General features: G+C 38.7%; 2 protein-coding genes across 16 annotated transcripts in view; both read right to left on the bottom strand.

Moving 5' to 3' along the window:
• PGM5 (phosphoglucomutase 5) overlaps nt 1–940 on the bottom strand; it is a 67,833-nt gene extending 66,893 nt beyond the window's left edge. The window contains exon 1 of the mRNA XM_021531754.4: nt 597–940. Coding sequence (XP_021387429.2) covers nt 597–857 — 261 coding nt within the window. The 5' untranslated portion in view covers nt 858–940. The remainder of the gene's footprint in view (nt 1–596) is intronic.
• Nucleotides 941–13,353: 12,413 nt separating this feature from the next.
• Nucleotides 13,354–21,533, bottom strand: part of ZNG1A (Zn regulated GTPase metalloprotein activator 1A) — a 30,587-nt gene continuing 22,407 nt past the window's right edge. For 7 of the 15 annotated variants that reach the window (XM_085566813.1, XM_085566815.1, XM_085566811.1 and 4 more), the window contains 6 exons: nt 21,291–21,347; nt 18,557–18,608; nt 16,607–16,675; nt 16,440–16,505; nt 14,499–14,628; nt 13,354–13,868 (listed from right to left, as the gene is read on the bottom strand). In XM_085566813.1, coding sequence (XP_085422939.1) covers nt 13,795–13,868; nt 14,499–14,628; nt 16,440–16,505; nt 16,607–16,675; nt 18,557–18,608; nt 21,291–21,347 — 448 coding nt within the window. In that variant the 3' untranslated portion in view covers nt 13,354–13,794. Of the gene's footprint in view, nt 13,869–14,492; nt 14,645–15,445; nt 15,688–16,439; nt 16,506–16,606; nt 16,676–18,556; nt 18,609–21,290; nt 21,348–21,533 lie in introns of those variants that run through there. The other 8 variants (XR_014951361.1, XR_014951360.1, XR_014951364.1 and 5 more) reach the window with 7 other exon arrangements.

Raw genomic sequence — 21,533 nt, 5'->3', positions numbered from 1 at the left:
GGAATAGAGCAGTGCTGGAATAGAGCAGTGCAGGAATAGAGCCGCACGGAATAGAGCCGCACGGAATAGAGCAGTGCTGGAATAGAGCAATGCTGGAATAGAGCCGCACGGAATAGAGCAGTGCTGGAATAGAGCAGTGCTGGAATAGAGCCGCACGGAATAGAGCCGCACGGAATAGAGTAATGCTGGAATAGAGCAGTGCTGGAATAGAGCCGCACGGAATAGAGCCGCAAGGAATAGAGCAGTGCTGGAATAGAGCAGTGCTGGAATAGAGCAGTGCTGGAATAGAGCCGCACGGAATAGAGCCGCACGGAATGGAGCAGTGCTGGAACAGAGCCGAACGGAATAGAGCAGTACTGGAATAGAGCAGTGCTGGAATAGAGCAGTGCTGGAATAGAGCAGTGCTGGAATAGAGCCGCACGGAATACAGCCGCACGGAATAGAGCCGCACGGAATAGAGCCGTAGGGGCTCCTCGGGGTTTACCCGTGCCTGGAGCGCCGTCCGGGCGGTGACATTGGAATGCTCTGCCCCGCGGGAGCCGCTCACTGCCGCGGGGCAGGGCGCGGTGCCGCGCAGGGACGAGGGGACAGCTTACCCCGTTGGCCGCGGCCATCTGCACGACGATCTCGATGGCCGTCTTGCTGAAGTACCTGCCGTCGCTGCCCACCACCATGGTGCAGCCCTGCCGGTCGCGGAGGTCGACGGAGGAGAGGAGGCTCTGCACGAAGTTGGGCAGGTAGTTGCGCTGGCTCTCGAAGAGCGCCGTGGGCCGGCGCAGGCCGCCGCCGCCCGTGGGGCGCTGGTCCTCGTAGGGCGCGGTCGGCACGGTGAGCACGGGGATGGGGGTGCGCTCCATGGCGGCTGCCGCCCGCGCTGCGCTCCGCTGGCCGGCGCACGCTGCGGGCCGGCGGAGCGGAGCCCAGAGGCGTTCCCCGGGCTGGCTCGGCCCCGGGCGCGGGTGCGCGCCGCCCCTTCCCCGCCCGGCCCGCCGGGGGCCCCGCCGGCGCCTCGCCGCCCGGCACGGCGCCCGGGGCTCGCCGGCTCGCTGCCACCAGCATGCGGCGGCCCCGGCCAAAAATAACCCTGGAAAGCGAAGCCGAGAGCCGCGGGCTCCTGCCAGGGATGTAACTGGAGGCAGCGAGGAGCGGGCGGGCCAGCGCTGCACACTTGCTCGGGGGGATCACGGTCTGTCAGCGCCGGGGCCCCCCCGCCGACCCCGCCGGGACCGAGTACCCCGGGGCGGCGACAGCAACCTCCGGCCGAGGGCAGCGCCCGCACGGAGCGGGGAATCCCTCCCGCCTGGGGTGAGACCGCCAATGGTACTGTCCCAGGCAAGGAAACGGGAGAGCAGGCAATTAAAGAACGAACAAAGAGAATCTGTTTTCTTTTCTTTTCTTTCCTTATTGTATTGCTCAAAAAACAATGGTTTTGTCCAGTAAATTTAAAGAGGGGCTTGCTTACTGACCGTGCTGCTTTTTCTCTCCAGGCTCGCTCTCTGTAACGCTAACCATGAAGGAGCCTTTCCCTGTGATAAACCTGGGCATTTCATACAGATGTATGGTAAAGCTTAGTTCATTGACATGGGTTCATTCTGCTTAAATGAAATGCAGAGGTGGTGGCACTAACAACTGTGAAGATGCTTGACATTTCCCAGGATAAAGGCTGTGTTTATAGATGCCTGTGACTGTCAAACATCAGCTGAAATTTTCCATCCAAATGCTCTTTTCACACTGGGCCCACACAGCATTTTTTTCTGCCAGGACAAGTAGGAGAGTTGGGAAAAATAGTCATGTAACTTTGATGTTATTCTTACGCTTAGGAAATCCCTGCAGAACTGCATCTGACCAGGCAAAAATAGTTTTGAAAGGCATTTTTCTCATTTCTGTGAAGGAGTCTGCTCATACTCCACTCAGAAGCCCGGTGTAGTATTATGGTTCAACAAAGCAACGTGTTTGCTGCAATGATGGGAGGTGACCAGGCAAACATGGGGTAAAATGCTTTTGTCTTCTACAGAGGCTGAGAGTTCATTCAGTAGTTCATTAAGAGACAGTGAGAGTGACCTGCTGAATGGTAACCAGGGGAGCTCAGTCATGGTTTTGAGCCCTATTTCTGCAGGCTTTTTAGTGGTTCATGTTTAAGACTGTTTAAGACATAATTTTCTACCCATACATTTCTTTGGCTGCCATCACAGTAAAGCATTGCTACAGTAGGCAATGCCCAACAGTTTAGTTTAAACAAAGTAATCCATGTAATCAGATACAAGAATTCTAGCTTTTTCAGCAGAATATCTTTTTAGTGGGCCATATATACTGCAGCAGAGGGCCAGAGCACATGCAGCAGAACAGTAATCTCATTTCTTTTGTTAGACCTCCTAGCCTGTAGTCATGATTGTGGCTTCCTATAGTGATTCAGAATGCATTTTAAACAGCAAAAGGGAAAAAATCTGCCCTGTGGAAATGCCAATTCTCATATCCCGAATATAAACAAAGTACCATTTAAATGAGGTAGCTGTATCTTAAATAATTTTGGGCACTGCCAGCAATGAAACCATGACATTGAGTTAGTGTGCATTACTGAAAGCTGAAATAAAATCAGATAACTGGTATTTACCAGAGCAAGTACCCAACAAGGAAACAGCAGCAAAGATGGAAAGTGTTAGAAAGAACAGATAAGATCCCAATAAAGGAAAATGTATTACCAAAGTAAGAAGAAATGTGATAGTCTTTGAAACAAAGAATTGACTGCATTTTTCACATGGGTGGAGGAAATGTGTTTTTCCAATGTATTTTGGAAAAAAATATATCAATTTGAGTAAATTTTAAAAACTCTGCAAACACTGACATTCTCAGAATGTCTCTTTTAAGAAGGACAATCAATGACAATTTTCCAGAATTGCTTGTCTCCACCTTTGCCATTAATGTACAGTAATGAAAAAGTCTATTTTACAGTCTTTTCAAGCATTGCCTTGACAAAGGCATTACCAGAAATGTAATCCAAAAGTTTATGTAACTTCTCTTTTATTATGATTCTTGTGATACTTTACAAAACTGTGTTGTAAAGTCATGCTATTTCAGGGGGACCTCAGGTTTTGTTTTAAAAAATAAAATTCCAGCCTTCACAGAAGAAGTGCAAAAGATGAGGAGGTTAATGCAGAGAACCTGAACATTTTAGTACAAAAGCTGAAGAGAAGGAACTTTTTTTTTTTTTTTTTACTTTTTACAGTTCAGTTCTTCAATTTTTCCAGCACCCAGATTAGCATTATGTTGATACATTTACCCATGGGTAAGTGCTTCAATTTCTGTTTTCTAGCAACACAGTCCTGTTGTTGGCAGATGTCATTGAGAAGTTGAGATCTCTGTAAATGGTCAATACTGCAGTGCATTAACTGATTACTGCTGTATATCTTCAGCAAATGAATAATTACCAATTTGGGGTGATATCAAAAGTCTGGAATGTCTTCATGGGAAACAACAGCTAAATGTATTCTTAGTATTACCGAACTCTGTTGTGAGTGAGTTTTTAAATGTTGTTAAAATAAAAACAGGCTTAATGGAGTGACAGGAGTGACAGTTAAATTTGTTCAGTTTCCAACTAAAACAATTAGCTTTCTGAATGTCAATGCTAGAAACTTGGTTTGACATATGCAATCTAGTTCAGGAACATTTTCAGCCCCTACTTGGGTTCCTTCTTGACTCTTAAAGCTTTTTAATTCCTGAGCCTTAAAATGTTTACCATAACTAATTTGCCTTGTGACAACATGGCAGTGTTAATTGCTTTAAAAGCTGTATTTGTGTGTTTGCCCATCTCTTTTTTTACCAGCATTTACTGGTGCCTTTGTCCTTTAGGTCCAGTTTTTTCATACACTGAGCTGGGAATTGGGTTGTTGCCTGTTGGGTTGTTGAAACAAAGAAGTTTGTCCCATTCAACAGCGGCCCTCTATATCCGCACAATTACTTCTAATTCAGTTGACCTGGTGACTTGAAGTGTCCCCTCTGCAAAATGGCAGAAAATGCTAATGGATTTTCTTGAAGGTAGATTATGGAAGCCCAGCCCAGTTCTGATTTGATGCCAACATACAGGAAATTGTCATGGACACAACACTTCCTTTCTGTTAAGGAAAAATATTTTGTATCAGCTTGCAAATGTTGCAGGGGAATTGAACAAGTGCCATTAACTAAGCAAGTTTTGCCTTTTAAGTTCACAGTTCATCACTAGTAGAATACCTGAGTTTTAGATGGAAACGTATTTTTACAGTTGTTTCATATAATATGTGTTCCAAATAGAAATGTGGATACTTGAAATTAATTCAGCCATTCCCCATGGTGCCATGTTTTAAAGTTCAAATTCTCATCCTCCACTGAGCTGGATACTCCAGTTCCTCTTATAGTGCAGTTATCATATGAGGAATAGCATGCACTTACTGCAAGTTGTAAACTTGAGCTACTGAAACAAAAATTCTAAAAATACAGTGTCAGTTTATTTAAACTACTCCAAAAATTGCACTTCAATTAATATATTGTTTTCTTTTTATAAATAAAATTATATCTTTTTATTTGTATTATTATGAAATAAGAACAAAACTACTTTTAAACACAGTGCTTCCAATTGGGGCATTTTCTACTTTTTCCCTATACTTGCAATTATTTTGTTTCAAAACATAAATGACTTAGGAGTTAAAAGAAATTAAAAGAGAAAATAAAATTGAAAGATTGGTGGATATTTTGACTGACTTTATCTTTCTTGTCTTTCAGTTCACAAATTAAAGCTTTTCCATGTGAGCATTTCTATTATGTTAGAAAAGGCAGAGAAAATGTATTTTATATTTTATAGGAAAATTAGCTCCCTTGTGGCAGAGTTTATTGAGAAGTAATATTTATGAATTTGTGGATATCCATCAAGTTCTTTTCCGGAAATTTTACTTAATCCCCAGAAAGACTATATTTCACTACAGCTGCAAGTCTGTAATTACTATGAACAGGGTGATTGTTTTAAGGAACATTTTCACACAAACTTACATGCAAATTGATTTACAAACCCAAACAGGAAAAATTCCCTGAAAACATATTTCTCATAGCTGATAAATGATTTACTGCTATGCCAGCAACTTATGATGTTGTGTAAGTTAGGTCTGACTTATAAAATTGCCTGATACTATCCATCTAATCAGGAGAAACAGGAAGGAAGAAAAGGATTGAGAGAAGGAACCAGGACAATCATCAATCATTAACCTAACAAATAAAGCAACTCTTATAAAAGGACCATTCTCCAAAAAGTCCAAAGGATGCAGAAACTTTATTCAAATAATTTTGCCCATTCTCAAGTGAGGGATACTCTCTTTCTAACTGAAAATAGGGTCACCACAATCTTGCTAGACTGTGTGACAGCAATAGATATGTTTTGTTTAACAAGCTGTTTGTACTGCCAAGTAAGCGCTGTGTTGTCAAGGCCTGATTTAGCAAGAACTTATTTCATAGTGGAAGCCTTACACTTCCATTTATGGTTATTTACCAATTATGTCACCAGTTCAAAGTGGAAAATTTATCCATATGATTGTCATTCCAGCACGTAATATGCAAAGAATAAAACACACCTTTGAAACTGTTCCTACTGCTGCAAACCTACGGATTCCCAGTCTGTTTTGCAGAGGTACAAGGAATAACTACTGCCACTGCATCCAATCAGAGTGACATATGACAAGACCCTCCAGGCTGTAATCCTCAGATGGCACAATGTTCTACAATGTTCTACATCTTACAGATACTGGCAAACAAATGGCCTCTTTCACATCATCACCCACTTGAGCACTGTGGGTTCCAGCAAACAAATTCCTTCAGGGTCTAAAGTCCCCTCCTTACAAGTAAGTATGTTCTCTGTGTATCTCATCCTTCCAGTAGTGGAATTACTGAGTAAAATGAAAACCTCAGCTGAGACACAATGGTTTGATGCTGGGCACAGAAATGGGACACACATTCTCAAATTTATCCTGTCTATCTATCTCCTAGCCCAGGGATGCTAGGTAGTAAAGGTTGCAGAAATACTGCTGTTTATTCTTGCTGTACTAATAGATTAGCACATGGAAGAGAAACTGAATTGATAGCAGAGATCTGTTTTTCATCCATTTTAAGAGCTCATGGTTTTTAACATTAAGTCAAAGCACAAGAAAAGTTTAAAAACATGGAGAAAGAAATGTTCCCACAACACCTCTTCACCAACATGTCTGAAGGAAGATATACAGTCAACATAAGGATTGATACAGGGATTCCTTGCCTTATATATGTTTGCCCTCTACAACAATAAAGCAAGGGAATAAGACCAAAATAGCATCAGTCTGCTCTGAGTCACAGCATCTCTGACAAGAACTCAAAGCTAAAACTACTCAGGAACACAAACACATAAACACAAACAAACAAACAAATGAAAAAAGGAAGAATAAATCAGCATAGAAAAACAGCTCCTTCAAATAGAGGAGGACTTTAATAGCAGCTTTATTTTTGAGTTTTTGGGAAAGACAGAATATATTTAAGTCTCAGTTCAACAAACAAATTCACTTGCCTTTTAGAAAGCACTTTGACACCTAAGGCTTAAAAAGCCCTCTTTTAATGAAAAGTCTCAAACAGAATTCCAGTGATTCTTTTATAAGTGTCAGCATCATGGAATAGAGATCACTTTGCATAGTTGTTTAGTCATTTGCTTTGGGGTTTTATTGCATCCACTGAAACATAAATAGTTAACTTCATCATGCCATTTGAATCTGACTCTGCCATTTAAGGGAATACTATTGGATTAAGCACTTGAGATTTTTTTTTCTCCTTTCAAGAATTCTTCTCCTTCTCGTGTCAAGGGTCAAGTAATTTTTCAGCATATATAGTCTAAATTCTACCTCACAAATTGATTCTGCCAGGGAACTTGTTTTATCTTCTGACAATAACTGATGAAAGGAAGAAAATTTCTCAGAGTAACATACCATGCCTGCTAAACAACCTTTCCATATTCTAGTGATTCTATTTCTTCTGGAAGATTAGACAGACGTGAGAATAGTTCTTTAAAATTATAAAAATCGTCCAGAAGAAACCTTTCACTAAGATCCAGGGGAAAATCATACAAAAAGAGTCAAAGGTGTAATTTCAGGATACCTCAAGAGATTTGGATTCAAGTCCTGGCCAGCAGCTGAGTGCTCTGGGTGACTGCAGTACCACTGTGAGGTGTGGAAAGTGGTGGAGCAGCGCCTCCTTCTGTGGGCCTGTCTGCTCTCTCAGCCTCTGCGAAGCTCTGTCTGCAGCCAAAGTCCGATTTATTTTTCTCTTTTGTAACCTACTAAATCTTCTGGCTCATCTCTGAAGAGTTTGCTCTCACTTTCCATGACCTGTAAGTCAGGAAAGGTGCTTAGTTAAGGATATCCATTAGTATGCATGCAATTTGGAAAATTGCTGTCAGACAAACTAGCCTTTCTCTTTTGGTGTGTATTCCATTCTTGGTTTTGCCTGACCTTTCATCTGGTTCTTCAGCCTGCCATTGCAAAAAGTAATCTGTCATTGAATTTGTTTGTACAAATCTGTCTTATTTAGACCACAATTCTTTCAGAGAAATAATATGCTGATTTAGTTACTTTAGAATTACCAGTTCTTTTTCCCCATGATGCTCCTCTTGCGCAGAAGGGAAGGGCTATTTCTACCTACCAGTTTAACTGAGGGTGCAGGTTTTACTTGCTCTTGTTGACCTTTGCCTGTCAGGTTTTATTTTGGATCATATTATGTCAATTATTCCAATTCCCATCCAGTCACTTTAATGGCTATATAATTAATCAGCAACACTGTCCATCCTGTAGCATCAGGAATACCTGAGGGGTGTGGAGAGGTAAAAAGAAAATCCCCACCAAACTAAAAAATGTCATGAAGACAGCACTTTGCACTCTGACCACTCTTTTTGAAGAACATCATTAAAGTTATCCCTCTTTCTATGGTAGTGGGGCAGAAAACTTAAACTTACTTTCTCAGGCACTTTTGATATCATATTTCGGTCTTGCTACTGTGTCAACAAAGTCCTCAGTCAAAATCATTAAGTCAGTATTATCTTACTTTTAGGAGAAAGAGGAAAGAATTTGCAGGAGGTAAAAAAAATCTCACTCTGATTTTAGAGTGAACCATCAGTCTCAAGGGATAAAGATTTTTATTTTCCACAGTCTCTCTCCTTTATTAACTAGGAAAAAGCATAAGGTCAAAATCAGATAGAATGTCCTAGAAGACTACATCTGCGTTGTTGAACAGCTGACAAAGTTGCTGAAACGAAGGTTACCGCTAGATGACACTAAATACTCGTTTAATGTGGCTTTTCCTACCCGTGTGTAGATCGGCTACTAGAAGGGAAAAACAAAGAAATGGAGCAGCAGGGATGAATCCTCTTTTGGAACAAATTCGTTTTCCCCTGGAAACAACAGCAGAGTTCTTCACTGAGTAAAATTTGCTTATTTATTGGATAGTAAAGTCTTTATTTCAGCTCAAGTAATATGCTGCTTTACAGTCTTAATTTTGAGTTGTCCTCTGAGGTATGACCTTCTGATATTCCGGTTTGCAAACCAGAACTCCAGCAACTGTGTTAGGTTTCATTTTTACTCACCTTCCTCCAACTCCTCTAAGGTAGATGCTGATCCCACATAAGCATGTTTTCAGAAACAAGTAGCAGAATATTTACAAAGAAGCAAATAAAAAACTGTGATTTTAAAAGTTTTGTTTATTCAGGCTGTGATTTATAAACAAATTGATCTAGTTGAAGATGTCCCTGCTCAGTGCAGGTGTTGGACTAGATGACCTTTAAAGATCCCGTCCGAACAAAACTATTTTATGATTCTGTGATTCTATGGTTATGCTTAAAACCTCCTGGAAAGTACAGCTTAAATGTCATAGGAATGTCAAGTCTTTGATCAGGTAGCCTCCAGTACATTGATAGCAGCCGTATCAGTTTACAACAACCAGACCCTTTCATCTTGTTGTAACATTAGAATGGCATTACATTGTTATATATTGCTAGCAGGCAATTGTAATATATATGTAGGGGTTTTTAATAAACTTTTGCTTTAAGATGAGATTCAATGCTGTGATTCTGACCAGCCTCTTGTGAATTAAAACAAAATTCTGCACTGGTCAAGACAGAAAAATGTAGCCTGTACTATTGCATTTAAGTGAAATTATAAAAAATTACCAATTTTAACAGTATAAAATTATTATTAACTGCTCATTACAATTAAAAAGAAGCTTGAACATTTCAAGAACAGTACAGAGAAAGTAATAAAGAAACCAAATAACAAATGATTTGTGCTTGTCAATTGAAATTATCAAACTGAAGGAGATGCAAGAGATTTGAATCCTATTAAGAGAGCAATGTGAAATTTGGAGGTATTTCAGACTAGCCAAGTGAGAACAGTAAGATCAGTAAGTCCATTCTACTCAAAGACTGAAAGCAATACAATGAAACCACACTTTAGACCAATATTTTAAAGTAAATGCAAGTTACTAGTGTTTTACTTATTTCTTGATGGGTAATACACATCCTAGATTGCTTGGTGTTTGATTTGTTACAGCTGTACTATTTTCTGAAAATTTCTGTGCACATTGGTGTGTGCAGGACTGAGGCCAAGGTGGACTGGAGTCCTGACGCAGGTGTCTCTGCGAAGCTGCTGGCCACAGCCAGACTTGGATTTCCCCTTTGTCTGCTTTGCCTGCATGTACACAGCCGGAAGAGCAAAGGACTGTGCATAGGGCATTGGGATGGGAACACAGCCTTGTCATCCTGCAGGATGACACTGCAAGTGACAGGCCACAGGCTTTGCACTGAGTGTGCAGCACATCAGGGCTGAGGCTTGCCACACCTGGTCTGGCCAATCTCTTCCTGACCTGCCTGAAGCTTTGACTTCTTCAACTCATTTGTGACAGCAGTTTCTCTAACTAGTCAGGTGTAAATTGCAAATTTGTTTAACTTTTTTATCCTTGGATGTTACCATCGTATTTTTTACAGCTAGTAGTAACAAGCTGCCATTCTGTGTAGATATGTTTATGGCTTAATTTAAGGAAACAGGATAGAGAAACATGACTGATACAATATCAGTGGCCTTGAGAAGCTGAGACAAGGATATGTTGTAGACGAGTACAGGCATAAGGGGTGATAAGAAATGCAGCACAGGCCTAGCACTGGAATCCCACTGCTATAAACAATTCACCTACAATCAGTTAAAACCACGCAGACCTGGACCTGTATGTAGTGTATATAATGTACATGCAATTTATATAGCAAATCTGGATGCAATGTAAAGCTGTAGAGCAGTGCAGGATGAGCAAACCATGGCTGCAAGTACAAAACAGCTCATGTGGACTGAGGGAGGAATAATAAACAATGGACACTTTGGGCCAATATTCCTGGTAGCAGAGGAGATGCCCCACAAGGAGAGGCGGATGCTGTTGCTGTGAGCTCTGCAGGGCAGCTGGGCTAATGACGGCAGTAGAGAAACAGGGTGGCTCACAAGGACAGCAGGTGGCTGGGACCCCAACCCCATCCATCCTGTCCCCTCTGGTCACATCCTGCCTACAGGCAGGAGCTGGAATGGAACATGGACAACATGTTCCATGTTCCAGCAGGTGGGAAGTTATACATAAGGATTAAAAAGTAAGATTCTAGTAAAATACTACCAAATTCAGAACTACCTAGATTTTAAAGGGCATAATAAATTAAACCATGATCACCCATTCATCTTCCCAGGTAATTCCTGAAGATTAAACCTATCAGGTTACATAAACAAATGGCACAAGAGTGCAAAGATATATTTTTTGTTAGTTTCAAGTTTAATGGAGCTCCTGGAAACGTGGAAAATAGAATTCTGTGGGGGAAAAAAGGCTGCTTTGTAAAGTCTATTTCTGTAGATGTTTGATATTTATGAAGGCACAGGAGTGATCAAATCATTGCAATTTGCCTCTAGGACAGAAACTCCTCAGCATCTGCTAGGGAACAAAATATGGAGATTTGTTGACAAGATCACTTCCTACCTAGAGCTTTGTGTCTCCTGGTGTAGGGACTGAAGCACCATTAGTGGGAGCTATCTGACTGGGAAGTAAGCCCAGGTCTAATGGCCATCATTTCTTCAGAGAAGGTGTGGCTGTGCCTCTGTTGGAACCTGCACAGGAAGAACTGCTAATGCTTGTCTTCACCAGATCCCTCCTCACCCCAACCTGAACATCCCTGGCTACTCCACCATCCACACCATAGCCCCAAGACAGGGCTGAGTGGTATCTGCTTGCCCCTTTCACCCTCCTCCACAACCTCACTTCAACCCAATTCCAGTTCCTTGGAGAAGGCCATTCTTGACACAGCTCCCCATAACACAGATTTTCCAGAGCTGTCATTATCTTTCCTCCTCTTTTGGTTCTGGAGTGATGCAAAGACAAGGCTCAGCACCCCAAGCTGGGCATGTAAGACCAGAGGAGAAAATGCTGGTTAAATAAATATCCAAGTAATGTAACCAGTGGTCTTGGGAGGTGAGGATAAAGACCAGGTGCTTGGCATGTTTCCAGTGTTATTATGCATGAACAGAATAGAGAACAAGGCACTGAGGTATCCTGACAGCCAGCAAGAGGAGTATAAACTGCTGAGTAGCTGCTTGCTCTCCATCCCATGGGATCCCTTGAAATATGCAGGCAGTTTAGAGAAGACAAGCAAAGATGTGCATACTGACTAGAGCTTCTCTGACATTATCATTGCAAGCAGTGCAGGGAAAGTCCTAGCAAGAAAGGGTAAGTGGTACCAACATGAGCATACAGAGAGCAGAGCCTATACTTCCAGCTGCAGATACCCTCTACAGCAACAAAAATCCCCAGTATATTGACAGAGATCATGGAAATTTTAGAGTGTGGTGGACTGTGTGGTGAGTGAACAAATATTAAAAAATAATCATCAAAAAAATGCCTCAGTGTAAGCCATCTATGCCTTTTTCCCTTATGACTTGTGATTGAAGATCTTATTACATCTCTGAACTTTTTTTCAAACTGAAAGTTAGTAACACTTCAGAGATTAATCACTTCAAAGAGAACAGAGTTCCTCTATTACATGAGGCATTTATAAAATAAGAGGTATTTTGATCACTTTTCCTGTGAAAAATAGAAGCAAAATCACCAAAAATTGTAAATGTATTATCCACTAATTTAAATATATGTGATCTTATTACTCAGTAAATAACAGTGATGGCAATCATTTGACAAATTTCCCTGCAGGACTGTGTGTCATTTATGTAGTTCAAAACAGTGTGAGAACATATATTCGTTTTTAAAATGAAGAGTTCTAACTGCTAAGGGAAACAGTATCACTCAGCTATACCAGTTCACTCAAATGCCACCAAGGTCTGCTAAACAGAAAGCAACATTGTGTAAGCAGATTGTTCTTTCTTTATACCTTGCTTTAGAGAAAAAATTAAGTCCTGAAAACTACTTCAACCTATCTAAAATTACTTCTAATGTGAGGAATGAAGTCATGCCTGCTGATATACCTACTGGAGAGTAATTCTATCTTAGCTAAGATACATGACTTAAATATTTTAATCTATTGAGACACCAGCACTGGGCAGTGAAAGATTAATGTCTTCATCCTCAGTTCTTGAAAACAAATTCCAAACCCATATATTCCAACAGAAGCAAAGTGAAAAAAATTAAGACTGTTGATATTGGCTGAAGGAGAGACTGAGAGTGGCCCTCTTTCTTTTCTTTTTAATGTTAGGTGTGAGACAACTAACACACTCCTGGTAGTGAAAACAAGCTTCTGCTTAGTCAGGCACATCACCAAGCATCCACAGCAAGCACTCTAGCTAAAAGTTCATCTTTCAGAACTGCATGTCCTAGAATTTTGTTTGCAAACATTTTTAATTCTACATTATCTTCTCGCATTGACTTATTTTGCTTTCACACAGCAATATCCCTCTAAAGCTAAGAGGTGAACAAGAGTACTGGAGAATGTACAGGACAGGAAACTCAACTCTAAAATTGTAATGAGTAGAGAGATAAAAGCTTCAGACCAGGTTTTTAAAGTAGTGTCACAGAACTCTGTAACAAATCATGCAGAGCAGCCTGAACACGGTGGAAATGTGCAGTCCCCAGTTCCCCAAATCTGGAACTGGCAGGGTGATGGCCTGGGATATCGAAGAGTTCAGCTACCTCTTTCAAACTCCTGACTGTGTGACCAAACACTGCATTCACAGCTTTTGTGTAGACGGCATTTACTCAATGTGATCTTGTACCTTAGTATTTGTACTTAGTTTCATTACACAACAGGTTTACAGGTACAACAGGATGGGTGCACATACTCAAAAATCACAAAGCAAGTGGAAAGAGATGGAAGACAGTTTAATATTAAACACTAAACATTTTTTACTGTGATTACATCAGTGGCAATAATCACTATTGCTTCATTCCCAGTGGAAGAGAGTTAGCAAGACAAAACACTAAGCTTCAAACACGTTTCCAATACCCCTAAAGTAATGGAGATAACTTTTGCCTATCTCCATTTCCACACAGTTACATGATGTTGCTGACACAGATTCAGCCAAATCCAAAATAGGAGATTTGTGTTTCATTACAGACCATAAGAGCTAATCTTAAAGCGGTAGGTCAGCTGGAATTCTTAGGAAGACTTCAGGGTTCAACTGTTGCATAAACTGCAAGAGGTTATAGAAACTACTACAGTCCATGCCATTCAGTCTTTTCTGGAATAAAATCCTTGCAGGATTAAAACAGACATTTAATTTTTTTTTTTTTAGTTTTATGTCAACTGTTTCCTGGTTCTTCTCTCACAGTGGCTATGAATACTTCTTTGATGATCTCCTTATCCAAGTTCCTGCCTGTAAAGAGAAATAAAATATCTAACTGTATTTACAGTACATTACAAAAAAACACACATACAAGTAGCTTCTTCTAACCTAAGAAGTGTTTATTATATCAATCAGTGAGAATAGCAGTATTAAAATTAAGGCAACAACAGACTTCAAGTTGCACAGATAAGGGGGAAAAGTAGGTTATTTCTGGTAATAAAACTTCGCACAACAAGCAAATAAATAGAAAGTAGAAACACAGAACCTCAGCACTGCAAGCTTTTCAGAAACAAAATCTGATTTTAAGCATTTTAAAGCTATAATAACCTTCCTTCTATTCCCATCACCCAATTTGTAACTACAGATTTTAGAAATAACATTAAATATGCCAACATAATTTATGAAAGCTTAGTATTTTATTGATTTTATTTGGTTTGATTTTGGTGGCACTAATAGGGATAGTGTAGACTCCTCTCAGCTGCAATTCTGAACTTCAGGAGGTTTTGATGGATAAGCCTTTGAGAGAGAGTTATGCTGACCATACTGCACTAATTCTGGGCAGTTTAGCCTGATTGCTTTTCACTGGCTAAGTCTGTGAGACTGTCTGTGAAAAAACCAGCTTCTTAAACTCAAACAAGGAGATGTGTAATTTCCCCTTACCAATTAGGACCAGCCTGTTTGTTCTCTTTTCATCTTCTTTCCATGCAACTGAAGTCTCTTCTAGGTCATAGAGTTCATGGACACCTTGGACTATCACTTGATGAGATTTGCCTTGAATAGATACCAGTCCCTTATCAGAAAAATAACTGTTAGGGTATATAAACAAAACTTTAAAACTAAAATATGTAAGAGGGGAAACAAAACTTTCAATCTAGTTCAAGCAGGGAATAGTACTTCTGGCACCTATGCACTTGTTAGTCAAAATAAACGTATATTATCAATCAATACATCTACTCATAACTTCCATTTTCAGATCTCCTTATTTTGTTAAAGGCTAAGAATTACACTTTACCATACTTTGCTTTCTGTTCCACATTGGTCAGTACCTAGCCTGCCCAAGCAAAAATTAAATGTCATCATCTACTATGCCTCTTTGAATACATGGTATTTGACAATGGGAGTCCATGAAAGCTTGCCTGCCAACAAAATAATGTAAAATGAACAAAAACGTTTGATTTCAGGTTAGCCTAATTAAGCTCTTATGCTTAGTGTATTTACTTTTCTGAAACAAAATCCCTGAATATTGGAGAAAGAGTAAACATTTGTGAAGTAAAACAAAAGCAACAGTCTTAGAAGGGATCACAGTCAGTGTGAGTCTACTAACCCACATATCAAAAACTCTATTAAAACAGTTTTCATCACTTCATAGGACAATGTTCTAAAATATTTTAGTGGAACACATTCTGTAAAACATGTCTTATACTTCCTGGAAGTTCCTCCCAGAATTTTCCCTAAACCAGGACACTTCCCTAAAAAAAGAAACACTTAAAAATATTTCATAAAATAGGTCTCCATTTGACCTATTAGTTGGAATTCTATAACTATTACTGCCAAAAAGGTTATGACTGCAGATAAAATATAAATATAAAAGCAACAAACTCTGAAACCTGTTATGTAATTAGTTGCCTGGGGTTCATTTGCTTTGATGTATTTTTCTGTGACTGAGGGACATCACACATATTATCACAGGCTTCACATTTCATAAAGGATTAATTTGATTCCAATGCTCAATACACCAGAAATGTGCTTGTGCATGGCATTACTGCTTTTCAGGCAGCTTCAGATACATCCGTGGCTGTTCTCTTCTATTTGCCAGGAAGGAGAAGACCAGGATACTCTAATTTTGTTGCTGAGAAAGCAAAAAAACAAATTTCCTTCTGATAAAACTAGAATAATTATATTGCTATCTGTGATGGTCAAGTGTTCTCAGGAAACAAACCAGAGCTTTACTTTCTTATATTTCTTACAGCCTGACAAATGACTGACTGGACTTTCATTGTTTACTTGGCTGCTTGGTATAAGGTAAGTGAAAGTAGATCCTGAATTGTCACCTCTACTCCTCTCAAAACCAAGCAACTGAAAAACATATGAAGTGCCCACAAAGATGAAAGCTTATGAGCTGCATCTTTAAAACTATAGCCTGACAATACCGTAAGAAGCTGTTAATTGTAGACCACAACTACTATTGCATTCCTATGTTACGCCAAATTGAATTTCTGCATATTATGGCAACAATTTTAAGTATACCTAGCAATCTGTAGGATCCAATCTACAATATCCCAACCATAGATATGTGAGATGGATGGTATCTTTCAAAGCAATGGAGGTAGAAAATTAAAAGTGATATAACTATGGCTTGATTTTTAACCCTGCACTGATGTCTGTACATGATCAATGTTTGCTCCTCTGCCAGCTATCTCTTCCTGAGTCATTCTTGGAATGACAACTTGCTACTCCCCATTTCATCTGCTCTGCTACAGTGATCAACAGCACCTCTGATAGGTCTTTAATTGTGCTGTCATTGTGTTGACAGCATAATGCAGATTCTTAGGTGTAAAGACAAAAAGTACAAAACAAAGAAGCTGGTAATTTCTGACTAACCTTCAGTCTTATGACATCCATGCTGCATCCAGTCTTATCTTTCACATTCTTCTCCCACAGAAGATTCTATGAAAAGAAAAATTTGTTTCAATAAACAAAGTGGCATGGGATGAGTTTCTATAAAAAGTTACAATATTTTTTTGAGTTGACAGTGATATATTACTTACCTGAATAAAGAGATTTAAGTTTTCTTCTTTTATAGTTCCTGGAACATCAAATGTTACTGTAATTATAGCCTGCAAACAGAAAGATACACTTATTATTACTACACTGAACAAACATCCCATAACAGTAATTTCAAAAATGGTTCTTTATAACTTGGCCTCATAAAAAGGCAATTATATGACAACATCAAATTTAAAAAAAAAAAAATCTCTATTTCTGTTCTGCTCTAACTTGCTAAATTAAGTTCTACTTTTTTTTTCTGTTTGGGTGTGCACTTACAGGGCATACACAATGCTTTGAACAGTTTAATGCCATTAGTTGCTACCATGTAATTCTTTGCTGTAGAGACTATTATGATCAAGCTTTCAAATATGGTTAACAATGCTCTTTTTTTGGCTTACTCATCTTGATGACAACTCTATCAGACAAAAAATAATCAACATAGTTTTCATAAAAGGCAACCTGTACTTGCCTCATAACAAAAGCTGTTTATAAACAGACTATGTAGGAATAGGCTGAGAAAATCAAGATGTCTGAAGTTAAGTTTTGTGCCAAAGCAACCACCATCTAACTGCTCAGGATCAGTTATTATAAAAAAAAAAAAAAAAAAGAAAACATGTAGTTTAAAATTAACAATTTAGTTAAAGACTAAATAATACATCTTATTTTTGTCACTATAACTGCTCAATTGTATGGAAGAACAGAGAATGACTTCCTGTAACGCCTTCAAACTACTACCTTCTGATGACTAGTCTAACTTAAAGGGGAAAAAAAATAAAGCAACAAGCAGCAAATGTTTGTCTAAGTAAACCAAGTAAACTTATCTAAACAATTAAGAGTTAACATTCTGAGCAGCTTCAAAACATGTCAGACCCAAGTTCACTTTGCTCCGAGCACAGTGCAGTTTGTTTTGGTTGACCTTCAACGTGAAGATAATAAGCACACTTTGTCTTACAACAAGGACTTGCAGCCTACTGTGAGAAGTGTTCTGCCTTCATTATACCTCAAATGTCTCAACAGTCATCTTAAATATGTGGGTGTTAACTAAACACAGATACTAACAACCAATTATGTTGAATGGCTCCACACTACAAAATTAACAATAACTTCCTTAATAACACAAGGATACTATAACTCATAACATTCAGGAAGGATTCTATTTAACCTTTCCATCTACTTTACGGATCTATTAAGATTCTATAACTGAGCATACTTAAGAATTTTGATTAAACAAAAAATATCAAAATTGTTATTGTAATTATAATTAAGCATGAACTGATTTTGTATTTAATCTTTAGTTTCAAAATTAAATTATAATTGCCTTTTCCTGCTTTCAAGACTAGCAACTTCACAGTTAAAATATGCAGTTTAAAAAGAAAACCACAGGCAGCGTATGCATCATATTTTAGCCTGAAAATTAAATTCAATCATAGAAAGCTTCTGCAAAAAGGTTTCTAAGACACTTTAAAAAATAGAAGTTCTTACTTTTTTTGCAGCCACTGAGGGGACTGGTGGCCTATGGGAGAATCCCACCCACCTAGGGACACCCTAAGGTGGACTGTTACCACAATTCAACCAGAGAGATTTTGTTTTGGACAGAAAACCTACAGGACAGACTGGCTGCAAATTTACAACTTGTTTCTGCAAATACCTAAAAAAACCCCATAGTTCTATTTGGTTCACTAATACTCTCCATGGGACTCAACAAATTACATGACTGTCTGGAGCACTGGAAGCTTATACGCTATTTTTGAAAGTGATAATATAATATAGCCATTTAGAATCTATCTACAACAAAGCACATTCCTTTTGTGTAATCTAGGTCATCTTCCAAATACCTTATAACACATTACTCCCTAACTGAAACCTTCTGAAACGGTAACAAAATCACCATGCAATATTGAACAGCCCTGTTGTTGCAAAAACATCAAAGCAGTATTTTTCGTAATTACCTTATCTAGATGTGCATGTGTTGTCTTTACATGCTCAAGCTTTTTCTGCAAACTGAAAATAAGTGAAGTTAAATGTCACATTTGAGTAGGGTTGGCAAAATTTCATTAGTTCAAAACTTTAAAAATTCCAGTATTGCAGAGCAAAGCTGAAATATCAAAGATAGACCACATATCCAGAATAAGTGCCAACAATTAATTTTTAATCTCAAAATAGAAATGTTTAATTATATTTGTTTGATATACTTAATTGTTTGTGTTAGAAAATTAAGCTTTTTAAAACATAAAGAGAATTATAGTCCAGATTTGCAATATCTTCAGCATTAAAAACATTTATACTTCAATGAACACAATACCCTTGATACTCCTTTCTGCAAAAAAGGCAAACTACATCATAAAAACAAGCAAGAAAAATGAAACCACTAGAATTTATCGAGTTCATAGATGTTGGTTTTTTTAGAAAACTTCACAATTATTTGAAAATCAAGAAGAAAATAATTTAAAAAGCTGTTGCTTGAGAGAAGAAAATCTGTAACATGAATTGAAATACTGTATACTAGCTTCCACTTCTCAGCTGTACAGCTCGCTTCTACTATGCAGTGTGCCTGCTAACTTAAAACAGATACTCTCTACTCAATAAGACCTCAAGTTCAAGCTCTACTTGGGAACTTCTTTTGTGAAATAATATTTACGGTCTTACTGCATCTTTTAGTGTGACAACAGAAAATTGTACTGCAGCTTTAGATTTCACATCCACATCTGTCTCAATTAATCAAGACAGCACAAAATTTCTTCAAATACCATCTTCTGTACTGTTTCTATTTTCTCTCTATATTGTGGATAACACACAGGAAGAAACACTGTAGCAGAAGTTACTGTGATGCCCTCTGCCACTTCAGAGAAGATTGCCCATAAAAATCCCTCCTCCTCATTTGATGACTGTAAAATTTTAAGAAGCCTTTATGGTGGGGAAAAATCTCACTGTCTGCTACAGAAGTAACATTTCACATTCCTAGTTCTATTTCCTTTGTTTTGCTGTCTTCTTCTCATACTGCCCTTCACAGTATCCACAATTCATGATGTGTTTCCTGTGACTTCAGGGTGTATACAGACTACAGCGTTCTACCACACTGTGACACCAAACAGATGTTGCATCTGTCTGCTGACAGAAATCCTTCCTGCAGTATGCCATTAAAAGAAAAAAAATTATTAATGTATTGTGGTGCTGGATGCAGAGATTTTCTGTTCAGGTGATGGCACTGAAACCACCACTATTATTTTATATAAGAATTTCTGTGTCTAGGGACTAAAACCAGGGTAAGCAATTTCATTGTGCTGAGTTCAAACATATACAAAATAGACTGAACTTCTTTTAAGTAGTCTACAATCTTCTTCACAATTTAGAATTTGTCTTTAAATGCTGACATTTTAAAGTGTTTCCTCTGTTTTAACACCAAATATTGAGAAGCTCTAAGTAACTGAGTGAGATAAGAGAGAAGACTAGCCTGAGGAAAGCAATAAGGATTTTTTTTTGTCAGTTCCTTAAGAACTTTCTCAGATCTGTGGAGTGCAGCAAACTAGTAAACTTCACAGAACACCACCTAATATTACAAGTAATCAAATCTAACTGTGAACTGCCGTTAACAGGAACAATCTTTTTCTGGTTCACATATTTTTACTGCTTTAACTCTGCTGTGTGTCCAGCATGAGTCAATTCAGTTAGCTGATTCACTATAAGAACTTGGAATATGGGGTTATGATCTGGCTTACAAACTAATAGTTATCTAATGCCTCTAAAGGATATATCAGTCTCCCTCCTCCCTTAACTTTGTTTTGGATGCCTAGTTTGGTATTTTCCTGATGCTGCCAATTGGTAGAAATCTTAAAAAAAAACACCACAGTATTTCACTGATTAGACAAAAGCCAGTGCCAGCAAAAACCACACAAAACCTATCATTTTGATAGTACTGTACCAGTTCAGAGGGAAATCTCACAAGCGCATGTTATCTAACAGAGGTCACTAATTTGCATGTCCTGCAATTTCTCCCTAGTGTGAATAAGGAATTTGCTCCATTCTATTATGGGAAGTGAAAAGTCTGTATCCAGGAAGAGAATGAAGCCGATACTGCCCTCTTCTTCCCTCCTTTCCTTTACGATTGCTCCAGAACTCCAGTACTTTGCTGTGCTTCAGCACTCAGATGAACAGAAAGACCTTTCCCCCTTCCTTCCCATTTTATTTCTGCACCCATTCAGGATGCTGAATCATACACTCAGCATTTAAAAACCCCAGAAATGACAAACGCAGTTATCAGAATTTGTAGAGCCTTTATTTGCTGTAGAACCTCAGTCCCTCATTCTTTCATGTGAAATCTACAGAGGCCTCCATTTCATCATAATAAAAAGGAGAAAAATTTTGAATTGCTTTAAAAGAACCAGAGAAGTGTACAAATCTACTCTGATACTAAACCAATACTTGCATTTTGGGGAGAAAACCCAACCAACCATACATATTCTGGCTCATTTAACTTTATAAGATCAAAAAGGTTTTTGACAGCATTTGAAGAAGAAAGGAATTCCATCTGATATTACCACTTATGGCTGCCCTGGTCTAGACAGGACAGACTAAACTAGAATTTCTAACAGAAACTCAGATGCAAATTTGAGCCAGGATTTCAGTGTGTCAGTTTCATACACAGGTATTTTTATTTAATAGAAGACAAAAAAATTATCACCATACCTTACTCCAGATAAACTGTCAAAAGCATGTAGATCCAAGACATTAGAGAGATCAACTCTAAAGAGATGGGAAAAATGAAAGTTTTGTATTTTTCATGTATTTAAATGTCAGGTTTTAAAGGTGTTCACTGAAGCAAATGTTTCTTTTCTTGTCTATCAGACTAATGCCACTAATACTTAGCCATATATTTGGATATCAGTGGTTGGTACTGCCTTCTACAAGGAAATGCTGTGTTTCGCTACA

The sequence above is a fragment of the Lonchura striata genome, chromosome Z (assembly GCF_050655825.1).
Source record: "Lonchura striata isolate lonStrDom1 chromosome Z, ASM5065582v1, whole genome shotgun sequence".
Classification (NCBI taxonomy): Eukaryota; Metazoa; Chordata; class Aves; order Passeriformes; family Estrildidae; genus Lonchura; species Lonchura striata.
This window is presented reverse-complemented; position numbering and strand designations above follow the sequence as displayed.